The 27,563-nt window shown below is 46.1% G+C and overlaps 1 protein-coding gene across 1 annotated transcript in view; it reads right to left on the bottom strand.

Moving 5' to 3' along the window:
* LOC149357164 (tachykinin-like peptides receptor 86C) overlaps positions 1-27,563 on the bottom strand; it is a 421,840-nt gene that overhangs the window by 228,864 nt on the left and 165,413 nt on the right. Inside the window, exon 2 of the mRNA XM_089584468.1 lies at positions 17,436-17,651. Coding sequence (XP_089440594.1) covers positions 17,436-17,651 — 216 coding nt within the window. The remainder of the gene's footprint in view (positions 1-17,435; positions 17,652-27,563) is intronic.

Genomic DNA, 27,563 nt, shown 5'->3' with positions numbered 1-27,563 from the left:
GGGAGTTTGTTTTCCCAGAAAACGAATACCATGCGCCGCAGTGTTAATGTCCTGCTTTTAGATCCACTCAATAATCGACTAGAAGGGGGAATTATGGGGCCCGAAAGAAAGAAATGTCCAGTAACGACGCTCCACCGCTAAAATGTACAAGGCGCGACACGAATAACGGAGACACCAAAAGCGGTGCTGTTTTGGTTTTATTGGCCAATGGTTAGCGGTATCAGGCCAATATATATATCAAAAGTGATTTCTTGGCAGCTAATTGATTAATATCAGATAAAGTCACCAGAAATTGAAAAACACAACAGGATTTAATTCACGACGTTTCGGCTGGAGGGCCACCCTTTTTCGAGTATGAAAAAGGCACTCGAAAAAGGCTGGCACTCTAGCCGGAACGTCGTGAATTAAATCCTGTTGTGTTTTTCAATTTCTGCCGACTTTATATTATATATATATATATATATATATATATATATATATATATATATATATATATATATATATATATATATATATAAGAAAAAAGGATTGAGTGAGGGGCTCGTTATACATATTAGAGAAGCCAACAGCCACAGAAACCAAAGGAGATTTTTTTTATGTTTATTTATTTTGTGGTGCTGATCAATTAAGAATATTACTGAATATGTTGTTGATTAAAAATAATTTATTGGAAAAGCAGAAAAAAACAACCACATGCCGCCGGTGGTGACCGAACCCACGACCTCCGAAATACGCGTCCGGTGCTCTACCAGCAGAGTGCTCTACTACCAGGCAGTCTCAGCAGATTCCCTGGGCGTACTTTAAATACACTTCTGTGAAATGAACCAACATAGTTATGCCGATATATAGGTGGATGGAATAAACTTTTTATCAGCAGCCGCGTCATCTGTCTTGTAATCTCCGAGCAAAAAACAGTACAAAAAATATTACCAATGTCCTGCGCATATGCGTGCAATTAAGAAGGATGAATAAAACTAAAGGAAACAAGGGGCATACTAAATACAAATAAGTTGGCTACATTTCTATAAAGTAGGTTCTATTACACAAGTTTATGACCTAAGAAAGCGTGAGAAACTCCTTCCAATGCACTTTACAAGAACAGAAACTGTCGGCAGGCGTAAGTTACCGGAAACAACCTATAAAATAACAGACACAAAGGAAACAATGGAGGGAGAAGCCTCAGGGAGCTTGACAACGTTTCCACACGGTTTTCTTCGTCTTGTCGTCACCTGGCCCAAACAAAGACGAGTCCTCTTGTTGAAACGTTGTCAAGCTCCCTTAGGCCTCTCCCTCCCTTCATTTTCTGTCTGCAAGAACAATCCACCTGCCCTCTCTCTACCATGCACTCCGTAAGGTAGCTGGTTTTATTCGCGGCTGAACTCCCAGGTAGCCTTTGATGAGGTATGCGATTATAAGAATGTTGCAGTTGTGACCGAGCGCTTGTGACTGAGTGTGACTCAGAACAAATAACGAATTAGTACCACCACAACTTGATTAATGTCAACGCCACAGAGACTAAGCTAGTTTGTTTCTAGAGCCCGTATGAAGCAATGCGAGTGTCGAGGCCATTTTTTTCTCCATTCTAGTAGCTGCACTACCTGCAATGATGCCCCTATGGAGTAGGTGTTTCTAACAAACGAAATACTTGAGTTTTATAAGCAACGCTGTCAGTGGCTCACTCTAGACATGAGCTTCGGCGCCGGCGTCTGCATCGAGAGCTGGTGTAACACGTCACGTAACCGGCGCGGCTCACCTCACCGTAATGTGACAAGCAGGGAGGAGACGTCTGAGCGCACTACACTCATGTGGTAGAGCCTGCTCATTTAAAGAACAACTGAAGGACGAAGTTTAGGACTCGGTGAGCTTCAATGCACCTAATAGGTGAAACTTGCTGTTAAATAATGCGAAGTCTTTTTGCGCTAGCGTTTGAATAAAGCCGCTTGGGCTTTCAGTCTTCTGTGCAGCGCACAGCACCGGGGAAGAGAAGCATGTTGACGTCATTTACGGTGGCGGCGCATTTCCAATGAAGAAATGCTTTCTTTCGAAGAAAGGAACCAACGCCACTGAAGGCGAAGCCCGCGGAGCGTTGCTCGGCAACATCCGACGACGGACGGCAGGGTGCGGGCGAAGGCAGCGGAAATTTGAAATCTCACCAGCCGTGAGGACATTACCGAGCTTCTCTGTACTTAATCAACGCTGTAAAATGAAGCCCGAGATTCAATTGGCGATTACGTCACCATTTGATATGCTAGAGCGAGAAAACCTGTCGAGCTTTACATAAAGGCCTCATAGATTCGAGTCCCAGAATGTGGTGTAATTCTAACATGCAAATGGTTCAGCCTCCCTTCAATCGCTACACCGGCACTGGTCAAACACGCTAATCAGAAAACAAAATCCTGGAGTCATATTTTGTTAAAGATTCATCCCGGAACATACAGTTGGCTTACGTTTGTGGAGAACTTCACCAAACTGCCTGTTTATTGCATGTGAGCATACCAAACATTCCCTGTGCTTCTTGGTTGCGGAGACTGTTGGATTCCGTCATGTTTACTGCATGGTTAGAAATCACAAAATTAAGAGGTTAGGTAGTTAAAGCTGCCGAGGAAATTTATATGAAATGGTAATGTCCAAAAAATCATGGCGTAATGATAGAAGACGTGCTGCCATGGAAATAAATATTACTGAGATTATGAAAGGGGACATCATTAAGGAAAGCCTTATAAGCAATGCAAAAGAGTAAAGCACCAGGGGAGGACCGAGTACAACAACGGCGGAGAGATTTTGTTAGAAATCTTGCTACCCTGTATAAGCAATGCCTCGTTGCTTTAAGCGTAACAGGAATAAGAAAAATGCCAGCACAACATTATAAAGGGGATGTTGAAGACTAAAACTGATCAGCTTTCGCCCCGTAGCTTCCAAGGTATCCACTTAAACGATCACTAAGCAACCAGAGAAGTGTTACACTAAGGGAACATGGTTGTTTTCTGAAGTGATACTCGGGGACAGGGTAAACCCCATCTTTCCCATGTATTTTGGGGCATATTGTGGTGCACGTTTCTCAGCAACTAATAAAGATAGCGGCAAGATATTTACTTCATTTTGTTCAGAATTCCATCTTCTAGCCGCTGTACCAAAATTATTTTAGTATGTGAGAAATAAAATAATTGGTGATTTTTTTACTTTGTACACACTAGTTTTGACCAGATTTTGTACATAGTTTTATTTTAAAATAAACACTGTTATTAACACGCTTATAATTTTGGTACAGTAAATTGCCACATATATCTACTGTATGCACAAAAAAATCAACCTGATATCTATTGTCATTTCGAAAATAATGGTACCGACTTAACAAAAAATCTTGTTTTAAGAAAACTGAGTTTAAAGTAAACAAAACCGTCAATGCCGAGATTTCGACTTAGCCAACCATTTTGACCAATTTATTCAGTAGACACCAGCTGCATAGTCATCATCTAGGTCAGCTTGTCGCTTCTTTCACTGCCGTTTAACTTCTCGTGCCTGTTTTGTCACTTGCTGCGTAGCTCGATCAGCGAATTAAACTCTACGCCGATCGACTTGCTTCAGCCAGCGGACAGTGTTGCTGCCTGGACTTAGTACGCATGGCTCAAGAACCGTAGTTCTTGCGATGGCACCATCATTGAAGGTCAGAACAGCATCTAATGTAGCAATCTTCAATGTCTGTAGGCCCACAAAGACATTTTTTTGAGCACGCTCCCATACGACATTGTTGAAGGACTCGTTTGGTACTGGATGGTTGCCAGAGAGCTTGGATGGTTGCCAGAGAGTTTAGATGGTTGCCAGAGAGTTTTCTCTTTCAGATAAATTTAGGAACGTTTCAAGTTTTTTAAGTTTTCGTAAGAGCGCAGAAAACACACCGCTCGTAAAGGGGGTGTGTCGCTGACCGCTTTGCTTTCAGACAGCTGTTTCATGTTGATATAAATTGCACAGAACGAAGTGTGAAACATCAAATGATGCAGAAAAGAATGTACTTTCATATTTAGAAAAAAACTAAAAAACAATTTTTTTAGACTTTTTGCTTACCCTGTCCCCTTAATAGACAACATTCACGCTAACAGTCAGGTTATAGGAAAGTATTTGCAATAAGATCAACCCCTGTATATAGCGTTCAAAAATTACGAGCTACCGCTTTATTCACTCGGAGCATCAGCGGCCGCGGAAACGTTGAGTAACCGCGGTTTGGAAGAGGCATTTTTAATACCTGCAAGAGCTGCGCAGCGACCATGGTCCTCCACAAGAAAAGTGATGAAGTAGCAATCAGCAACAGCGTCCGGCAAGGTGACACAATCTTTTTCCTGCCTTTCACCGTCTCTTCGCAAGAGGTATTCAGCAGGTTGGACTGGGAAGAGTCAGGGATGAGTTGTTGTTAAAGGATACTAGTAACCGGCGATTTCTGATGACATTACGCCGCGCTTGGCTCAGGGCAGGAACTTCGTCAAAAACTGAGGACTTAAACACCGGATTGCGGGAGTACAGGAATTAATATGAAGAAAACTAACGTTCAGACGTCTGGTAAGCTGCCCGGAGTTTGCAATAGGCAGTGAGTTATTGTAAGTCACAAAAAAATGCATCAATTTAAGTCAAGTCGTGACAATGACAGCGAAAGAGCTAGGAGTATACGAATGGGCCAAGTCCATTTGGGAATTGCTCTCTGCTCATGAATGAGCAAGAGCAATATTCAGCACTCTTCGAGAGGAAAATATGTAATAGTTGTATTTTGTCAGCACGCACCTTCGGGGCACAAACTTGAAGGCTAAAGAAAAGACTTGAAATTAAATTGAGGACGACGCAGAGAGCAGAGATAGCAGTAGGAGAAAGGAAGGGAGCGGAATGGGTTTGGGAACAAACTAGCTAATTGCATCCGAGCTGAAATCAAGAAGAGGAACAGAGCAGGCAATCTATGTTCCTTGAGGATAACGGAGTGTATTCCTGTACAAGCCAAACGCCGCAGGGGATGGCAAAAAAAAATTAGGTGGTCGGAGGAGTTTAAGAAGTTTTCGGGCGATTAGGGTGGTTGCGGAGGTCACTGGGAGAATACGTTTGTCCTGGAGTGGACGGAAGTGCGTTGATTATTATAATGATAATGATGGGTAAAAGGTTATGTATTTTCAAGACTGCAATAAAATTAATCTTGTAAACAAAAATTTTTGAGCGCAGGAATGGTCATCTGTAATAATAAAAAGCAATTGTATTTAAACACAAACAGGAAATAAAAAAGAAGCGCTTCAATGTAAATAACAGCAATGAAAAATTGTTTAGTGACGAGACACATATATCAAGAACAACTTAAAATGGTGTTACTACAGGATATACATATACATACATATATATATATATATATATATATATATATATATATATATATATATATATATAGAGTATAGAATGACTTCATGAAAAGATATCTGGTATGAATAGTACTTCAGGATGATGAAGTACTAATTTGCAGCCAATATTGTCGCTACTGATATAGACTTCGGGACTACGAATTGATACTTTTAATGCAGGAAATTCTTTAACGGTTGGCCAAATTAATCCAGTGTTGAACTGTGCGTAATTGATGGCTCCAGGGCGTTATTTCTTCACTACAAGAGAAAAGAATGAGTCCCAAAACAATCGGAATGGCATGAAAAGTACCTTAAAGTCGATGAGTGCTTATATCGTGTGGATCTTGTATTTTCTATGCTCATATACCTGAAAGTATCCGCACTGAAATGGTGATACACGAGTTAGTACAGAAATATTAATCGTGCTACTACGGCTCGGTTTTTAGGCAGGAGACCAGCTTTCTTAAGTCACCAGTTGGCGAGTCAGTCATTTTTTATTTGTGAAAAATATAAGTGGTATCGTTTCTTTGCAGCCCTTCTGGTTTCTGTGTGTTTTGTTCAATACCTGGGAACCTTATGACTTTCACGAATTTTATTGCCGATCTTATACAGGTTTTATACGCCAGCACTTTGATTTTGGGTGGCGCTCCTCGCAGGCATCTTCTAAGAAGGAAGTAACCTTCGTGAAGCGGCTCCTATTACGTGATTTGCACAACAGCACCATAAGAAGTTATGCGTGAGGATCAAGCCAAGGCAATATTATTCGCTGACTGGGGTTAGTAGTTGAGCAGATAAGGGAGAAGAGCGGCTCGTTATGACATACAGGGCGGAAGCCAATAGTCGCCGAAACCAAGGAACATGGGGGATGTTTCTGTTTTTTTAATAATTTGTTGTGTTCATCAATGGGAGGTTAATAGGGCAATTATTTTAAATATAATTGATTAGAAAGCAAATTCGGTGACTTCTCGCTTCCGTCATGTATGGGATTAGTAGTGTTGTAATGCTATACGAAAAATATAACCTTCGTTTTTCCTCGTTGTCGGTAAGTAAGCGGATTTTTTAGCACTTTGTTCCGTTTGCGACTTCATACAACGCTCTGATGCAGTTTCCAGGGTGCTGTTTGAAGGGCAACTGCAGAACTTTTTTTAGAATTTCGCGATATTCAAGAATTCAAATCCACATAGGCTGTAAGTAAAGCATGCCTAGTGTTTTTGCACCAGCATTTAAAATAGCGACGTAATCGGTGATTGAAGCTAGCGCTTCTCCTCAATGCACCAAAGGAGTGCAGGAAAATTCAGCGTGACGTCACGGAAGGTATGATTTCAAATTACCTCTGTCGTCAGCCTCACCCTGCCCTGACTCGTTAGACGCTGCCAAACAACTCTCGGCAGGGTTTGCCTTCGGTGGCGTTGGTTTTTTCTTTCAAAGCAGGCGTTTGTGCTTTGGAAATGTATCGGTACCTTCGATGACGTCATCATGCACTGCGAAGAAGCTTGAAGGGCGTACGGATTTCAATCGGCGATTACTTCACTATTTCAAGTGCTAGCCCAAAAAGACTTCGCATGCTTTACCTGCAAGTTTCACACATTCGACCCTCTTAAGCTCGTTGATTTCTAAAACCTACGCAGTCTCCCTTTAAGCTGGCATGATCTTCAAGGGACGAGTATGCAGTCCTCTGCGAACAGCCTGATGGCTACATGCATATTTGTCGGAAGGTCGTACGATTACAAATAAAATTGCAACCAAAACGCATCCTTGGCCTATACCGGAGGTAACGCGCGTTTTTGGTGAGATCTGCTTATTAACATGCACAAACAAACAACGATTATATAAGTACTCATGAATCCAGGACATCACCTGTCGTTGGTTGTAATTTATTTTTTGCCTTTACATGGAAAACGCGATAGAAGGCTTTAGAAATGTCTAGAAAGGTGAGGTCGATCAATTGCTTCTGGTTCTAACACTAAGGGAAATGTATTAGCTCCAGCAGTTGGGTTACAGTTGATAGTCCTTTTCGGTACCATGCTGAAAGAGTGATAAGAAATTATCATGTTCAAGATATGTGTTTATATATTTAAATTAGATCTGTTCCACACTTTTAGGCAGAAACGTCTTTGCTACCTGATTTGTGTAAAGCGGTGACTTCTGCTGTTTTCCATTCTCTTGGTGTTTTACCAGTTGATAGGGATTTATTTAGTAATATACACAAGTATTTGGCTATCCACTGGGAGCACCTTTTGGGAAAAAAAAGTTAGTTGTAAGGTCCCATCCAATTATTCGTGTCTAGGTTGAGTAAAAGATTTAACATTGCCGTCTCTGTTACTGAGAGTAGTTTAAATGTTTTGTACTACAGCAAGCGTGTTGGTGCGGCAAACTTCTGCCGTCTTTCGTAAACGCGGATTGAAAGTAGCTGATCAATTTGTTCGTTGTATTCTGGGTTTCTTGTTCACAGCCGCAGCTAACTTTATGATATTTAGGTTTATGGTTTACCAAAAGAGTAATTTTTTTTTCAGCTGAGGAGAGTGTAGGTAAGATAATTTCTAGCTGCCATTAGCTCACAGTTCATGCCGTTAATGGCGGCACTTAGCCTGGTTCTTTCTTTGACATTTGACCTTTCGTTTAAATTTAACATTGATATTTCGTATTATCCATGGATTGTGGGTTGGTAACGATTTCCTTTTACTCGGTATGTATTTACGGAGGCAAATGCAGTCTTTGAATTTGTTCCATTTTGTCTCGATTATCTGTGTTGATGTTCTTTGACAGTTCTTCGAATGGGGCAAGTGAGATGTCAAGATGTGAAGCGATTTCAGAACAATTTAAGTATAATGTTGTGTCAACGATTATTTCGGAGCAGAAGAAATGATACTGCCTGGCCTACTACATTAAATCCGGGAATCTAGAATTAACCTCTAATAAGAATAGCAAGATTAACCCTCCACCTCACAATTTATGTTTGCAAAGAGCCAAAGAAAATGCCGATTGTTTTATTGCTCCTTTGGATGTGACCATAAACAGAGCGGAAAGAAACAGCGAAAAAACGAAATTTATTTTCATATAGAACACTGAAAAAATTTACTGAAAGAGCAAGAAAAAGTACATCTTCACTGCAAGACTCCTGCAGTAGTTCGGTTTCACTGCACATTATTTTCAGCAGGGTGTCAAACCGGAATTTTTTCGGGTTTGGTTCAGGTTCGGGTTCACACCTTTCGGGTTGATTTTCGGGTTCAGCTCCAGAGCGACATTCCGTCCGGAACCGGTTCGGACCCTACTGAACCGATTCAAACGGGTTCAAACGAGTTCAGGACAAAAAAGAAATTGGAACGCAGATGGGTTTTAATTAACCTTGTTATGGTATTTACTTCTTTCTGGCGCATCGATATATATAAAAATATTTGTTTCATGCGAGATGTTCTCACATTACCCACTTCATTTATTGCCCGCGGCAAAAAGGCGAATTTACGACAAGAGCCGCAATATGAAATTAACTCGATTTTTTTCTATATCGGCTGTGTACGCTATAATATGTCTGATTAAGTATGAGGCGAAAAGCTGGTGGATTTCGCATCTACAAAACCCTCCAGCTTGAGCAGTTTCGGAGTCCTCGCCGCGCGAATAGTTGGTCATCATGAAGCTCTAGTCAGTCGGGAATTTCTCGTACGCAGTGCACTTACGCGGGCGCCGACATGACCGCCGCACGCGCCCTCTACGTTCCCGCGCACTATTGAGAAAGGAAGCTGTCATGTATCGGCACCTGTATACAGACATACAATTTTCCGTCGCCCCGAAACCGACTTCCCAGCCAAGCCCTCCCTCTCCTACATGGTACGAAAATATGCGAGAACCTTTGAACCGCCCATCCCCAACCCAAAGAGAGTCTCTTGAGAGCGCTGGCTCTCCCTATCCAGAGCTTACCAAATATGGTTTATTTAAATCACCTCTTCGATATCCCCTTTGTGACTCGCGTTACATATATCGAGCCCCTAAAACTTAATATCTTCAGAAACACAGCTAATCGTGGCTTCTCGCTAGTACAGTGACAAATTAAGACTTTAGCCTATTATGATGACTCGGCCTCTTTTGTTCTGATAAAAAGAGTATGATAAAAAACACGCTTGGATGGGTTGAGAACGCTTCTTTTCTGCATGGACGCAAATTGGTAACATCTTCGTTGGGATGTGCGTGCGTGCGTGCGCGTGCGCGTGTGCGTGTCCGCGTGTCTGCGTGCGTGCGTGCGTGCGTGCGCGTGCGCGTGCGCGTGTGCGTGCGTGTGCGTGTGCGTGTGTGTGTGTGTGTGTGTGTGTGTGTGTGTGCGCGCGCGCGCGCGTGCGCGTGCGTGCGTGAGTGCGTGCGTGCGTGCGTGCGTGCGTGCGCGTGCGTGCGTGCGCGTGCGTGCGTGCGTGCGCGCATGCAGCCTCCAGCCTTGATGCAGACCACACCCAGGCGGCCGCACATCTGTGCACTCGCTGGTAACAATGCACTTTCAAGAACCTTCATGTCCGCCACACCCCATCGCCCACCTGTGAGGCGGATTGTTGTGACTAACTTTCTGCCCCGCCCTGCTATGCTTGCCATCTCTTGGAATCCGCTCCGTTATTCTTGAGGACCATCGGTTATCTGGCCTTCGCATTATATTCCCTGCCCAAGCCCATTTCTTCCTCTTGATTTGGATCAGGATGTCATTAACCCTTGTTTGTTAACTCACCCACTGCGCCCGCATCCAATCTCGTAACGTTACACCTATCATTTTTCTTTCCATAGCTCGCTGCGTTGTCCTTCACTTAAGCTAGACCCTCTTTGTCAGCCTCCATGTTTCTGCCTCATAGGTGAGTACCGGTAAGATACAGCTGTTGTATACTTTTCTCTTGAGGGATATTGGTAAACGGCCATTCATGATCTCAGAGAACCTGCCATATGCGCTCCACCCCATTCTTCTTATTGTAGTTATTTCCCTCTCATGATCCGGATCAGTGGTCGCTACCTGCCCCAAGTAGACATATTCTCTTACTACTTCCAGCACCTGGCTACCAAATGCGAACTGCTGCCCCCTTGCTAGGCTGTTGAACATTACTTTAATTTTCTGCGTGTTAATTTTTATCCCCACCGTTCTGCTCTGTCTGTCCAACTCATTGATCATGCATTGCAGTTTGTGTCCTGAGTGACTTAGCAAGGCATTGGCATCAGCGAATCGCAGATTACTTAGGTATTCTCCATCAACTCTTATCCCCAACTGTTCCCATTTCAGGCCACGGAATACCTCCTGTAAACAGGCGGTGAATAGCATTGGCGAGATCGTGTCTCCCTGCCTGGCACCCTTCCTTATTGAAATTTTATTGCTGACTTTATAGAGGACTATGGTAGCTGTGCAGTCGTTGTAGATATCTTCCAATATTTTCACATGACACTCTTCCACACCCTGATTGCGCAATGCCTGCATGACAGCTGAGGTTTCCACGGAGTCAAATGCTTTCTCGTAATCAATGAAGGCTATATATAGGGGTCGGTTATAGTATTCCACGCATTTCTCTATCAAATTATTGATAGTGTGAATGCGGTCTATTATCGAGTATCCTTTACGAAAGCCTGCCTGGTCATTTGGTAGATTGAAGTCTAAGGTTTACCTGACTCTATAAGCGATTACCTCAGTAAATACTTTGTAGGCAAGGGACAGTAAGCTGATCGGCCTGTAATTTTTCAAGTCTTTGACGTCTCCTGTCTGATGAATTAAGATAATGTTAGCGTTCTTCCAAGCTTCTGGTACGCTTGAGGTCCCAAGGCATTGCGTATACAGGGTGGCTAGTTTTTATATCATAATCCCCCCCCCCCCCCCCCACCGTCCTTCAACAAATCCGCTGTTACCTGATACTGACCAGCTGCTTTCCCCCTTTTCATTGCTCCTAAGGCTTTCTTTACTAAAACGTGACTGAAACCACGTGACTCGCCACAGCCAGCTGCAGCCACCACGCTAGGGTGACCACGCCGCTGCTCTGACCGCGGTGCGCCGACTGCCGCTTCGCCAGATTTTCTGATGTGGTTAAGCAGGTGACTCTGAGTTCGCTTAAGGAAGCGACGCCGCTTTCTCATGCAGTTTCGCCATGGATGAGAGCTCGGATGACAATGCGCCTGAAACACCTGCGAGGCGTTTCAGGTGTCTAACCACGCGTAGCCAAGTGTAATGGAGCTTTCGCTCTATCTAACCAGGTTTACAAGCCTTTAAAACCACTCCCAATTTTTCACTACGCTACCTGCGGAGCATTCCGCTGGGCCGGGGGCAAGGCCACATCTGTGCATGCGCTGTTTCCATAGCAACCGGTTGTGCCCAGCCACAGCAGTTCGCCATGCTCCGTCGCCGCACGTGTCGTCATCACTCAGCTATGCGCCTTACTGCGCATGCGCCGCGCTCTTACCGCGGCGGCGCGTGCAGCTGCACTCGCTTGTCAAGGTGATCGTGAGCTTGCGCTCGCTTGTCAGATGCTTAATAGATGAAGAGGTGAATTTCAAGCCTATGCGCTCAGTACGGCATCAGCAAAGGTTACGAGTAGCTACGTCGACGGATTCCGAAGTCGTAGCATGGTACAAGGCCAGCCGACAACGCGACAAGGAAGCGAGGAGGGCCCAGCGCGCGGCTGAGACACCCGAAGAACGGCTCGCTAAAAGACAAGGACGAGAAGCGGAGAAGCGATGACAACGAGCTGCGAACGAAGCCGCCGCCTCAACCTCTCCTCAAAAACAGCCGATAGAAACCAAGTCGGAGAGACGGACTAACCACGTGATTCGTCTCAGTGAATTTGGGACTGCAACGAGGCAGTTTCACCAGAAATTCACGGACAACTCGTTCGGCAGCGTGTGAGAAGCTTTCGCGTACACACTAGGTTTAACCAAGCTAAACCTTCAGTAATTTTTTCAACGTGAGACAGCCCACGCGTGTTTTTGCATTTCGCCTTCGTCGAAATTCGGCCCTCGAGGCCAGGGTCGAACCCGCAACCTTGGAACAGCAGCCGACCTCCACCGCCACTGAGGCATTTTTTTTCCGACCCACTGTGAGGGGGTTTATGTAGTACGTGCTGTCGGAGACAAGGAACGCTTAAAAAGTAAACGTTGCGCTACCCACTGCGGTGGCTCAATCTTTAGGGCGCTCGGCTACTTATTCGATGTGCCCGGGTTCGAACCCGGCGGCGTTTCGATGGAGACGAAGCACAAAAGGCACCCGTGCGCTGTGCAGTGTCTGTGCAGGTTAAAGATATCTAGTTGGCCCTAATTATTCCGGAGCCCTCCACTACGGCACCCTATTCTCTCTTCTTCTTTCACTCCCACCTTCCTCCTTTCCCTTACGACGCGGTTGAGGTGTCCATCGAGAAGTGAGACTGTTACTGCGCCATTTCTTTTCCTCAAAAACCTCGGGGTAAATGGGGTAAATTTGGGGTAAATGACGCAAAGAAAGGGAAAGTATTCTCAATTGGTGTTTAAAGTACTATGCACAACTAATTTTATTGCGTGTTTTCTTCTTTCAAATGATGCCCTAGATAATAGAATACCTGGTCCACCGTGTGGTATTCGCCTACAGCCGCTATTTAGAAAAGAATTTATTCTCCCGTGCTCTTTCAGTTTCTGTTTCATCAACCAAACGATGCTGTAACGTGCAGTTTATCTTTAGGTGACGTGAGCGCGGAAAAACTGTGATGTAAACGCTGATGCGCTGTTTGGACTCACTAATGCACTTAAACCAGCCTGCTTCATAGGCTAGAATTACAACAAACTACATATTAGCAGTTATATTGCCGTTTTGTTTCGTGTCTCATGTAACCTGAATTCTACTACACCTCACAGCAATCGCTCTGTTGATGAAACCAAAACAGCGTCGAGAAGAAATTCATATATAATTGATTTGTTGGTCGTAGACGAATACCACGTGGAGCTCCATGTACACCAATGTCGAAAGCATCGTTTGAAGGAGAGAACACGCAAGCAAAAATTTGGTGTCTGTAGTCCTTTATTCAGTTAGATCAGTGCTAACAATTTGGTAAAAAGTATACGCAAACATATAAAAGGTAAAAGGGGAGGAGTAATAACTCAAGATTTCACATAAGCCTGATGTACAGTGCTTTAGAACTGGTACTAGTACATTACAGAAGCGTCAATTAGGTTTCTTCCCAGACACCACACTTCTTTCAATTTTGTTGTCGCACATACTGGGTGCCATTTTCGCACTTTCCAGCGCAGACAGCTTCGAATGGGTAAACCTACGCGCTAGACTGTCTCATTTTGTCTGAAAAAAAAAAGTGTGCCGAGTTGCAAAAAAAGTGGGGCTGAACCGAGTCTCGAACCTGTTCGGAACGGTTACTTTGAATCGTTCTGGTTCAGATTCAGTTCCAAGACGGCGAAAAAAATATGGGTTTGGTTCGGTTCCGGGTGAAAAGTCGGGTTCGGTTTCGGGTACAGGTTTGGTTCCGGTACGAACACCCTGATTTTTCAGGTATTAGAAGTTGTGTCCAGAGTGTTCGCCGGTCCTGTTCACTTTGTGAAACGTTTGTGAAAGAGCCGGTCTGATAGTTAAATAGCTGCATTTGTATCGTATATCTCAAAGCAGGGTAGCGCGCACAACGTCTCATCATAGCGTTTTCACTAACTCTTGGTCCCTTTCTTCTGCTTTTCATTTTGTCGCCCTCTAACCACTTGGAGCAAATGTAGCAATTCCGTGTAGGTACCACGGGAAGTGATGAGAAATGAGGTGTGGCGCCAAACTATTGGACATCCTTCCTTCCTTATTTCACTGCGAGGATCAAGGTTTTGAGCTGTTAAAATCTCCACAATGAGCCTAAGGTTGATATGTTCGTGCTTCCCGTTGTATATAAGAAAAAAAAAACGTCGAGGTTTTCGTTTAGAAGCGGGAAGGTGAGACATCTGAACTGTTCTGACCCCCCTCCCCTTTTTTTTCTGCAGATTCGTCCTCGCGGCAGCCGTCACCACCACAGGCCTCCATATCTAGTTGTCTGTTTCTTTCAAACTATTTTCAGCAATATTTTCAAGCATGGTTTATTTCTGCAGCGCTATATTTTGATGGCAGCTTATGCTTGAAAGTATGGGGACAATCAAGCTCATCCTCGATAGAGGGTAGGAACCTGTGGGAGTGACGACGGGCTTATCTCGTCTTTGGGAGGAGCGGTACAAGCTGCGTGGACGAACCCAGTCTGTCTTCGGTACACAAAGGGTTTACCAACCCCCTGAACTTGGTTTTACATGTAGATTAGCCCTTAAATGCCACAGCGTATCGCCTGTGATAGGGAGTGTAAAACTGAATCATTTTTACTACTGCTGGTTTAAGGTTTGTGGGGGTCTAACGTCCCAAAGCGACTAAGGCTATGAGGGACGACGTAGTGAAAGGCTCCGGAAATTTCGACCACATGGGATTCTTTAACGTGCACTGACATCGCACAATACACGGGCCTCTAGAATTTCGGCTCCATTGAAGTTCGACCGCCGCGGGCGGGATCAAACCCGCGTCTTTCGGGTCATCAGCCGAGCACCGTAACCACTGAGCCGCCGGGCGGCTTTACTTCTGCTGGGAAAGGTGCAAAAATTCTTAACATGACTGCAGAAATGGCCTTTTCAAGTATATAATTTGCAACGACAGGTCAAAGTGTCAGCTGCCAGAGATGCAGGAGGCGTACTGAAAAATAAATTCATGCAAAATGTAATCCTAACGGTGAAACAGCATAAACTTTGTGTGGTCATGAGGCTGAATTGCCAGGTGATGGTGGAGTTTAGAATTTAGGTGCTTATTTTTTGTATGCAGATTTTTAATTGCGAGCAGTTTTTTTTTTACTGATTCAAGAATTGTTCCAACTTAACTAAATTCTGTTATGCTGTAATTCTGTTTTTATTAATATACCTGCCAGTTTCAATCTCCCTTCAGTGAAGATGTTATTCATAATGAAATGCTGGAAGCTCCTAACGTTTATATATATATACTTTTTGCGCTGCCTGGGCATGACAGGGTTAAAAGAGAGGTCATGACATCGCAGTCGGACGAGGCGTGGCGACCCGACGATGAGAGCGCGAGACACGAGTACTATTTTTTAAAGTATTGCTTCAACTCTTCCAACGTCTTCAAGAACAAGGAATAGAGTATTAACGCGAAAACCTTTAATGGCTCATACTGTCGTCCGTTAGCAGAGGATGTCACACCTTAGGCAGCGTTTAACTCTTGGTAACTCAGGTACTAAAAAATATAGGAGAAAACGAATGGCTGCTTCAGATAGAGGAGGAAAAAATGAACCTAGAAGCCACGCTGTATGGCTGTAGCGTCATAAGTTAATTAATTACAGTGAATAATGTCAAAATTGCGTCCAAATAGCGCGAACGTCGATAGAGTCACGGGAACGGTGTGACGTTACATCCACCGGAAGTCGTCAAAGCATAGTGAAAATTGCCACAAAATGGTCGGAAAAACGTCAGATTTGAGTCAAATTAGATGAATAAATGTGTCATTAAGCGTAATTAACACTTAAAATCCACGAAAGTTGTATAATTTGGGTATATATATAGCCACGGGAACGGTTTGACGTCCATCCACCGGAAGTCGTCACGGCATAGTGTCCTCTGCTTTCGGCTTTCAACACTTTAGTTGCCTAAGTGTCCGCGCAATTTTTTTTTTATCAGAATGACCGCGGCTCCATCCTATGTCTGCCTATCTTTCGGGCAAAAAATATTAGCACAAGTGACGCCAGCAGAGCGGCGAAGTCGCGTTCCGAGGCTGGCGCGGCGCCGCGGTTTGCGAACGCGCCTGGCACTATTATTATGGGCGTGTTCGTAATCGCAGCGCCGAGCGTATTCATCTGCCGCTCCGGTGGCACGTCACTTGTGCTAATGTTTTTTACTCGCGCCTCTAGATTTTTGTAATTCACGGGAGCTGGCTTGAGGTCCCTGACGTCGCCTGTTTGCTACGTTTGTGTTGCAGCAGAAAAGTCTGGTTCGAGGCCGACAAGCAAGGAATCAAGCGCTTTCAAATTTTTAATCGGCGACGGGAATTTAAGCTTATATCGCTTATTTATGACACTCTGATTTATTATGACACTCTGATTGACGGTGACAACACACCGGTGGCGTTGCACCTTGCTCTTATTTTTCTCTATCAGACGCACCATAATTTTTTTTTATTAGTAGTATATCATTTCCTTCATCACGTGATTGGTATAACTGTCCGTTAATGCGTACTTTTTGGTTGCCTAAGGAATCCTTTTCGCTTATTTTCCATCTACAACCTTTTCGCAGCGCCAAAATTTCTTTTCAGACTAGCACTCGCGAGCTGAGAAATCCTCACTGATTGAAAGTCATTTCCTTGTTTATAGCGCTTTTTTTAGCACTCTAGTTTTATTACGAACTTCAAAGACCTGTGTATTATCAGACTTGTTTTTTTTTTTTTTTAGACGATGATTTGTCCATTTTGACGGTGTACTACGATTCTGATGCTAAGTAGATGATTACTCAGAAGCATGCTGCTTTTAATACATCGTAGAATATCTACTGCAATAATGAGCATGGAAAATTTAAAAAAAAATGATCCACGCGGCCTTGCTTTATAGAAATGGTCTAGCATGACCGCAAGCACCTGACCACCCGCGCTGCGAAGAGCTTAGGCGGTGAATGTGCCGTACGTCAAGTTTAACGCCCCGAAGCTGCCCGTATGTTGCGAGGTGCGGCGCAGCGCAGAGCTCCGGGTTATAATTGCGACCACGTGGGCTACATTAACGTGCGCTAACATCGCACAGCACACGGCTTCGTACGCGCAGCCTAGGTGTGAAGCAGCTCTGGCGGGAATAAATATTCAGGTGGTTCGGATGCACGAGGCGGCGAAAGTGAACACAGTGCTGGTTCGTATAAATTGCACTGTATACTGAACGCTTACGGCCGCCAGGTGAAAAGCTAACAAACGACGCGTTTTGCCTCCTGTCTATCAGCTCGCTTGGTTCTTTTCTCGCCTCATTTTGATGGCTTCCCTTGGCGAGTCCAAGTACGTGGACTTTGTCGACATCGATCCCCGCAGTCAGCGCAGGCGGTGTACACACTTACACGTAGTCGGCGTAAGAAGCATACGGCGGCCCGTCCGGCCAGACGAGGAGGCAGACGGTGCGCACACTGCCGTCCGCGTAGCGGTAGGACCGGGTGCGGGAGTAGAGCAGCGGCGGCAGCGACAGCGCCCCGGAGCAGCCCCAGAGCGCCCCGATGATGGCCACCGAGCGCCACCGGGAAAGGCGGCCGCACAGCGGGTGCACGATGGCGAAGTATCTGCGCAGGACAGCAAGCATCGGGTGAGAAAGCCAGCTGACCCTCTGCGGTGAGGCGCGCCTGGCCACGGAGTACGGTTGGTGCCACCGACGCAGAGCAGCCAGAATAAATCGAGAAACAAAAGAGCTAAGCACCATGAAGTGACTAAACAGTAGCAAAAAATGGGCTGTTTTCACGAGAAAAACCGACCCGTATGTGTTCGTGCATTATGCGGTTGCCCCAAACGCAATGGTGCACGACTTGGAGCGTGTTTCTGCAAAGCCAAGTTTTTCTCGACTTGGCTTGGCTGTTCGACGAAGCCAAGCAAGCCAATAGCAGATTGTTCTGGCATGCGCACCGCTACGTTCTTTTTAATGTATGACGTTGCCGTTAAACAGACCAGATAATTATTCCCCAATGCTCTTCCGTCCTTTCTTTCACATAACTTTTCCGAGCCGCTTAAGAAGAACGCGATATTGCTTGATGCCGATGAAGGGCAAATCACCCCAGTGACGGCTGCTGTGTTGTGCTGAGCAATCTTTGTGAAATCACCCTTTGATGCCAATGCTGCTCTAGTGCCTCAAATACGCGGCAGCATTCCGATGGATCCTGCCGTGAGAGATTCCGTTCGAGGGTTTAAGTTAATTCAAAATTTGATTCCACCCCCATATCGCGGTGTCGACGACGCCAACTCAGGGTATCTGCAAAAAAAGCACGAAAGTGCGCTCATTAGTCATTCAGGGGAGCCTTTAAACAGTCTCTACCATGCACTCTCCTGAGGCATGGAGGGGGGGGGGGGGGGGGGGGGGAGCGACACACTATACCAACCTGTGTGCAAAAAGGGAGGCTCAGACAGCTGCCCAGTGATAGGGGCCTCGCGCGATTAACCGCTGACGGGAGGCGTGAGGCGTAAAGCAGGTTGCGCAACAAAATAACTTTGCTCTAGAGCTAGCAGCACCAGAGCAGAGAAGAGTGAATGAAAAAATTAAATAAAATGCAGCCAAAGATTACAGCAGGCGGCGACACTGGAAGTACAATTGATGCAAAGTTTACGAAGTGCGCGCAAAGCGTACGAAAGCGCACAAAGCATTTAATAAAAAAGGCGCCAGTAACCTTTTGACAAATCGTTTTAGGCTTCCATCGAAATCAAATATTTTTCCGCCTAAATAGTATATTCAGCATTAAGGAAGACAATTTGCTAGTTTTCAGGTGGAAAATACTGGCGGCGATTTCTTGCGGGAATCTGCAAAATATCAACTAAAGTGTCATGATTGATGAGAATAGCAAAATCGAAATACCGCGACTTATCAAGTAAACACCCGTAGGACCACGGAAATATTTCTTATTTCGAAGTCGCAAATCACGCTTGAAATTCCGACAACAAAAATGATATTACTGGAGGCAAAATATGTATGCAAAATAATGGCGGACGTCGTACTACTTCGCTTACTATTAATACTATTCACTGCGTTCGTTATATGGCGCAAAAAACTGCTTATTCGTGAAATTAAGGATTCTAAATTCACCTGGAGCAACGAAATCCCTGCTATAGGGGCAGCCCACTCAAAAAAGACTGCGAGGTCGCTTTGCACAGCATTATGTGCAATGTTTGTCTAAATATATGTAGCCCAAGGGATTTGCTTCTAAGCTGTGTAGCTTGGCTCTTAAGCACATTTGACAGTCTTAAACTTGGGAGGGTTGAGGGCTTAAGTTCCTCCCGCCTTCATGAGATTAGAGGCCCTGAGTATGCAAGAGGAGCCGCGCTGCAGGGCTCAGAAACATAACCCACAAGATGTATACTTTTGACAAAGCCTACATATGTGTCAAAGGGTTAAGTGTGTGACTTACATTTACATGACTGAGACAAGAGAGGCTCCTTCAAAACATATGGGATACACCTAAGCTCCGCCTTTAAGGGTACGACGCGCCCCATAGCGTCAATGGGTCCCTGTAGCGGCTCTTTTTGCCCACGCATACGCGAACACTGCTTCTATATTATGTGAAAGACCACACGACATAAATACACAGCACCGCTTTAACCAAGCAGTAGGAACGTGCCTATCTGTTGAAGGGCTTCATCCGGTATCCTTATGCAACGTGGACTATACCAGGCGAAGTTCTTCTCGTCTGCAGCTTGCGGCGTTAGATCTATCAGGGCCGCAAGTAGCGTGTGGCGTCAAAGGCCTCAGTATCCAAACTATAAACCCCCTCATGGTTGCTATATATTCTCTGTATTTCGAAATAGAAATTCAGTTGATAGTCAGCGCCTGTGTACGTCCTTCCTTGTTTCTTGTGTCCCGTCCTTTGCGCTGCTCCACCACGATCCAAACTATACCCATATCGGACGACCGGCATTGAAGACAGTGTCAGATGAGGTTAGCCGAGTGGCTCGTAATCAAATTAATCTGGCAAAAAGTTTTGGTAAGGTGCGTGATGATTTTTGTCTGCAGTATTGGTGAGTGCAAACATTCCTGATGTCTCCCTCAAAAGCAAAGAGCTATGTTCCACTGCTACACTGGTCGGTAGTCGATAGCATGCCAAACCTATTCCACTTAAATCATCGCTTAGACATGGTTGGCCGCTATCGACTTTTGTTATTTGATTTATATCTTATGCCTTAGTATCATCCAAACACAGCAATTCGTGACTTCTGGCTATCGCAATGTGAAATCATAATTATGGCTCCTGCTGATGACATTGCCCTTTTCTATTGTGATAAAAAAAGTGAAATCGGGGTTTTTCATGTAAATGAGCAGTTTTTGAGAGATTCGGCTCTTAGAGTTAATAAATCAGAAGGGTTTTTTTGCTTGGACACTAGGGCAAAAAACAAAGCATTTTTAAGAGGATCAGGTGGGAGTCTGAAGACAGAGTATTTGGGGGTTCGGTTGCATCAGTACAGATATAGTGGGCCTCGCTGGGATTCTCAAATCTCGTTCGTCCGGCGACAAACCTAGGCTTGGATGGGCAGGGAGCTGTCAGAGTCTGTGCGAGCACAATTATACAGTATCTGCTGGGTTTCGAAGCTCATCTACGTTTTGCAAATGTCGCATTGTGTACGAAAAAAGTACAGGGGGCGCATATAACTTTTGCGAGTTTTGTGAGGCCCTCTCATTGGGAGCCTATTCATTGAGACAAATTGTTTCTCCCCTGGGACTCTGGTGCGGCCGGTCTTCAGTACTTCTTTGTCCATGATATTGTTTTCGAAGTTGTTTTTTTTTAACATCAAACCATCCACTTCTTGTAGCTGTGCTTAAAGATGATTGAGTGCCCATTTGTCAATTCTGTTTGCGCCCACAGGTCATACACGTGAGAGGCCCTTTTGGGGTTTTCTTGAGGAAGTTACATTTACATTGCATTTTTTTTGACACTGTAGGTTTTTGCTATAGAGCTCCTCCGGAAAAGAGATGACGAAGCACACTGTAATTGAGCGGCAAATCTAGTAAATGGGGTTACTGCGCTAAAAAACACGAATCAAAGAAGAAGTGGACAGTACGTGCGTTTTTTTGGCAGTGCAACCCCATTTACAAGACTAAATGAAAAAAAAGTACTCCAGCTAAGCTTACAGGCTTAGCGCGTTATTCAGAGAAAGGTGCTTGGAATTAGCGGCGCTTCCGGCAGGTACGGTCAGTCAGGCGCACGCATGTAACAAAAATGGTAGCGCTGGCACAAGCATATGTACTGACATTTTATGCACACGATGGGCCAACCTGACACACAAATAGCTGCTTGACTTTGCTTTTCTGTTTCGCGCACGTTTAGCTACTTGGCTCCGCCTCTCCTTTCGAGCATGCTTAGCTACTTGGCGTCGCCTCTGTGTTCGAACGCGTATGGCCACTGGGCTTCGCCCCTTTATGAGCCAGCACCACCGCGTGGGGTGCGGTCTTGCACGTTCAGCTCGGATGTCAACACGCTTCCGGCATTCCCGCCGGAATGGAGAGTATCCACTTTCGCCGGCATGGCGAACCTATGAGCATCCTACTGCGCACACTTGTCGCGAATATCCGTCGCACCTCGTCAACGCGGCGTTCCACTGCGCAGCCGCGTATTTTTGAGGAAAGGAAATGGCGCAGTAACTGTCTCATATCTCTGTGGACACCTTAACCGCAAACACAGCTGGCGTGCGAGGAGGACAGGGCGGAATGAAAAGACGCAGAACCGAGCCGAGAGAGGGGGTAGGGGAGGAGGCGACTAAAGAAGAAAGAGAAAGAGGTGCCGTGGTTTGCGATGCTCCGGCGGAGCCCTTCGCTACGGCACCTCTTTCTCCCTTCATTATTTCACTCCATTCTTTATTCTGTTCCTGACGGCGCTGTTCTGCGAGTTTTGAAAGCCACATGGCTGCCTCCGACTGACGTTCTGAGCACTGCAATCGCATGAGTTTTTCTCCGTGTATCGCTTTCGCAATGTCATTATCATAAGGGACGTTAAACCTACGCGTAGTTGGCAAAGCTAACTTCGGAGGTAACGCGAACGGGAACTCAGAATAAACAGCAAACAACATTTTTTGAAACTCGTTTAAGCAACATCTCGCGCGTGTAGCGATTCCTAGAAGAAAGCTCCTAAGCTCTGGAAACCCGCCGCTCATGGGATGCGCCTGCGAATGCTGGTGTTTGCTAGTTCGACAGCACGGTACCATTTGGCTCCGCCCAGCGCAGTGGCTCAGTGGTTAGGGCGCATGGCTACTGAGCTGGAGTAAGCGGGTGCGAACCTGACTGCGGCACCGCTTGTTCATGGAGGCGAAAGGCGCCCGTGTGCTTTCACTGTTTCCATTCGACGGGAGAGAGTGGACACTGGGAGTGAAAGCCACCTGTTTGTTTTTAGGACAGAAACGGTGCCGTAACAGTATCTCTTCTCGGTGGACACCTCAACCTCAATGGCGGTACGCGTTACCCGCAACACTTTGTAACGCGGTACATCTGCCGTTGCACCCGCTAACCGGCTTATACAAAGCTAATACAGATTTCGGTGTAAAAGCTCTCACTGAGACGTTTTTTCCTGTACCGCCGTGAGGGCTTATTGTCTATAGGCACCCTGCGCATCTAACTCCAGTGCGACGCGCGCGCCACTGGCGGCGGCGGGCACGTCCCTGTCAGGAAGGCGGGGGCAGTCAGACAGCTCCCGCTGTGTTGCGCGCGCTGTCGCGAAGCGGTTGTGTGCCTCCTTCCCGAGCACAAAATGGCACATAACAACAGCAGGACACACTGCTGTGCTGTAGGATGCAATAAGACGTATATAAATTTGCCTCGGACAAGGTTTTATGGATTTCCAACGCGACATTGGGAGACGGCCCACCCTTCGCGACGGGCAACACGCGCGCCCTGTTTCTGGTCAAACAATGGTCAAACCCGTGCGGAATACGCTTGCTTGACTCATGCATTACCTCCTAGACAGGTTTTTGAGTCATGGCAAATTCAGCAGACTCGGAGGGATGCTAATGGCTCTCTGGGAACCCTTCCCTCTTCTTGTACCCACGATTTTCGGTCATTGTCTTGGCTGTCAACAATAAGTGGGCTTAAAAAGCCACGCCGAAACTCGCCCGCAGTCACACCTTAGGAAGGAGACCAAATTTTGCGCTGCAGAGAATCGTTTACCTTATTTCCAGCTATGCGCAGAATCCTTGCTCGCTTTCACTGCGCCTTGTCGTCCAGCGTCTTTTTTCGATAGTATAGGCACGTTTTCAGGGGCAACGGCAACATGCTCCTGATAAATCTTTGCCTCTACGTCTGAACGACTGGGTGATAATTTATTACAATAATCATATATCCTAATGTCGAAGAGCCAGGGCACTTGTACTAAATGCGTAGACATTAAACAAACCTTGCAATGAAATTCCGCTTTTTGAGCACAAGCTTTCTGCAAGAGTCCTGCATGAAATAGCCGGGATACTCCTTTTTTGCAGAATCACAGTCAAAAAGTTTTGTTTTCCGCAGGAGTTTCAGTGCGCACAGGCGCTTCGCCGCAGCTTGCATCTGCTTGCAAAAGCTCGTTCATTAGACATTTCATATCATCAAAATACTGACGCACGTGTTGCAGCGATAATGACCTGGCAGTTGCTGAAAAAATGAGAAAATATGAGTGGCAGATTACGCAATGGGCGCATCATTTCAAGGCGTAGTTTGAACAGGGTGTTTCACATCGAACACCGAAGGTGTGGCAAATGTTATGAAGTCAGATTTGCGCCGTTCGCTCAAAAGCTAGAGTTTTCTAATTACCTTCAATGTTATGCCGCCTGGCCGTCTTTGAAAGTTTAGAGTAAGCCTTTTTTTAAATGCAGGACACCTCAGGCTCACGGGCGGCTTGTTTTGGAGAGCGTTTCACACCGCTCCAAAAACACAGCAACAGCAGCAGCGTGTTTACGCTTGCCTGCCTTGCAACTGCAGCCCGCGGCAACAAGCTGTCTACTGGAAGATAGCTTCATGAAAAAAACTGAGTGAGAGTGCAGCGCTGACACACATTAGATAGAAATATTTCTTAGCGTTAATTTGATCGTTTTCGGTGGCGCAGTGATGCTTGCCTGCGCAATGCACCGGGCTGCTACTTCGCTCCCGTCGCACGACATCACCTCTTTCACATTGTGTACATGGCCTGCTTCAAAAAGCTTCGTTCCTTTCCTGACGTTCGCTCCTCGAAAAAATTTTTCAGCCTCATGAATGAATAGGTCGAAATCCCGCCTCTACGAAAAGCGGCAGCCGCTAGCAGACGCCATCCCTTCGAAGTCGCGGGGCGAGCCTTCCTGACAGGGACGAGGAATTGGCCGCGCGGGGGAGTTGAACACAGCCTCGACGGTGGCGGTGCCTGGCGGGTGCAGGGTGCCTATGGGGGTTTAACGTCCCAAACAGACTCAGGCTATGAGGGACGCCGTAGTGAAGGGCTCCTGAAATTTCAGCCACCTGGGGTTCTTTAACGTGCACTGACATTGCACAGTACACGGGCCTCTAGGATTTCGCCTCCATCGAAATTTGACCGCCGCGGCTAGGTTTGAACCCGCGTCTTTCGGGTCGGCAACCGACAGCCATAACCATGCAGCCACCGCGGCGGCTGTACCGATGTAATAGCAGCCTTACCTCACCTTTATAGAATAGTGCCACGTATCATTGTAGTGTCCGTTCGTTCCCGCAAGGCCGCAGGAAAGGGGTGTTATCATTTTTGTTCGTGACGCGAGAAGCGACTGCGACTTATCTCGATTGATCACACTGGGCGTTTACATGAGCCCGACTCAAGTCGAGTTAAGCAGGCTGTCGGGCCGAGAAGCGGTTGTCGGGCTCATGTATACGCTACGGGGTCGAGCTAAGGAACCGTCGAGTCGAGCTGCGCCAGCCCGGCTGCAGGTGGTGGGTTGGCTCTGCCCGACCCGGTTGGAAGGATCGGCTTAGCGCCTCCTCTCTTGCCACCTCTCTGGTCTGGCTGGCGCTGCGCAGGACCTCGGAGATATTTTTCCCGAGCGCGCGCGCGGCGTGGAGCAAAGATTGCTTATAGAAGCTAAAATATTCAGGCGGCACTTTGGCTCTCTAAAGTGCTGCAAGGCGAAAGCGTTTCCTGGCGCACTGTTTCTTTTTATTTACTTTTTATTTTTCATATTTTGTTTTGTTTTTTATTTTCGCTCCTTTTCTTAATTTTATTGTTTTTTATTTTATGTTAATACCATTTTCTATTTTGTTTTTATTTTTGTCTATTTTCTTATTTTTATTTTTAATTTTCCTTTTATTTATGAAACCCATGCATTCACTAGATGCGCCTTTATTCATGCTCGAACCTTGAGCCTTCGTGGTGGAGTGATAGCGTCTCCGCTTCAAATGCCAGAGGCCCTGGTTCGATTCCCACCCTCGGCGCAGTTTCCTTTTAAGCAGTGACGCCGAAAGGTGGACAAATCTGCCGACACGGCTGCCCACGCGTCTGTCGACGCGGCTGCCGACGCGTCTGCTAACGACAGTATGAGGCATTAAAGGCTCTCGCCTTAATAGCGTGGGCGAAGCACTCGACGGCAAGCGACAGCGAAATCAAGACGTATACATATGAAGAATTGGAGCGGGAGATGCGCGTTATGGGTAATAATTTTATACATGGGAACAGCTACGCACCTGCTGGAAGAACATGAAGCAAAGGTTTATGCTTGTAAATATTGAAAAAGTCGTCATTGTGTGACCTCCCGGGTAATTTAATCGTGGATTTTAGGAGCTGTTCGGATCGGACCAGTCGTCGCTCAGTCTTGAACGAGACCATTTTGACGTGAGGCTTCGGAAGCGGCGGAAGCGAACGTTTTGACGGTACATCGCCACAGCAAGCATCATGTTGTGCACATTCATCCATGAAACTAAAATCGCCATGAAATACAGCTGATTCAAACATAACATGAAGCTCAATGCAGCAGCGCAGTCACCCATTGGAAATCAAAGCAAACCGCTGCCGGCCTCGAAGAGACCGCGCACGTGAACGGGCGAACCAACCGACCGGAAAGAGCAGCAGTCGGGAAAGGGAACTCTTCGGGTGGGCGTTCCTCCTCCTCCTCTAGCATGCGTGTGGTTCGCTTGCTCGACGCTAGGGGTAGCGACGATCTCTACCCGACAGAAAACCGGTTCATGTAAACGCGGTGGGGTCGGGCTAGTTAGCCCGACATCTGGCACGCCCCGACCCGCCCCGCAACATCGGGCTCCATGTAAACAAGGCTACAGCCATGAAGAGCTGCATCTACGTGTTTCCAGATTACTCTAGATGATCTCGACCTGTTATCTGGAAGTTTCCTTGCCGGCTTTAAATTGAGCGATGCCGCGAGCTGCGGGCATTCGTAGTTCGACGACTGACGAGCACGTTTGTTGCTTCCGCCGCCGCCGAGTGATTCATTTCTTTTGCGGGCGCAAGTCAGCCCAAATAAAGAGCTTCGTTTCCAAGTCATGTTGGCGTCTTCCTGACCGCTGGACTGCCGTCACTACTACGTGACAATAGTGTTCAAAGCGGGCGTAATGGATGTGTGTTCAATCGGCCGCGAAGACATTATTTTTAAACTTTGTCCATCGACCTTACCTGTCAAAACGTGGCTTCATGCTAAAGGGACTTTTGTGCTAGGGTTGGTGAATGAACCGGTGCTGGTGTCAGCCGCCAAAGGCTATTGATCACTGCTTTGTTTTTTGTCCTAACCGTGGGTGTTTTTTGTTTTTGTTGTTTTCATTGTTCAACGGATTCTTACATGCGACTTTCAGGTCACGCTCTACACTATAAGATTTTCACCTACAGTGGAAGCTACTAAGGTTCCATGTGATCTTTTTCTGCTCATGTGACCGTTTATACTGTCTCTGTCCAGAGAACAGTGCGCCTTTGTGCAGGGGGTATATACTGCGCAAGAGCGACCTCCTGTGTGGCTGCGTTCACTCCATGCATTTGTGTGTGATCTCCCAGAATGTAGTGTGCGGGCAAAGTGATAGCAGGATGTTGGTGCGACTATGTAAACGGGTTCGCGCGATGCGGGCTGGTTCATTATAGAAGCCTGTCAGTGTTGTACTTTCATGCAATTAAGTAAAAAAAAAGGTGCCTGCGTGGCCCACGGGGATCACGTCTAACTCGCAACTGTAAGGGTGAGTGGTTCGATTTTTGACTAATTACATCGATTATTTCGTTTTCAACGCAATTTCTTTAGGTCGCCGCGGTGGCTCAGTGGTTGTGGTGCTCGGCTGCTGACCCGAAAGACGCGGGTTCGATCCCGGCCGCGGCGGTCGAATTTCGATGGAGGCGAAATTCTAGAGGCTCGTGTGCTGTGCGATGTCAATGCGCGTTAAAGAACTACAGGTGGTCGAAATTTCCGGAGCCCTTCACTACGGCGTCCCTCATAGCCTTAGTTGCTTTGGGACGTTAAACCCCAATAAACCAAACCAATTCATTTACTTTATATGCTTCCATGTTCTAATGACGTTGTTAGAGTCATGTTGCGACCTTCTAATCAACATT

Source organism: Amblyomma mixtum, chromosome 3, assembly GCF_055824585.1.
Source record: "Amblyomma mixtum isolate Tamu chromosome 3, ASM5582458v1, whole genome shotgun sequence".
NCBI classification, from domain to species: Eukaryota; Metazoa; Arthropoda; class Arachnida; order Ixodida; family Ixodidae; genus Amblyomma; species Amblyomma mixtum.
The sequence above is the reverse complement of the archived record's forward strand: the minus strand, read 5'-3'. Positions and strand labels throughout refer to the sequence as shown.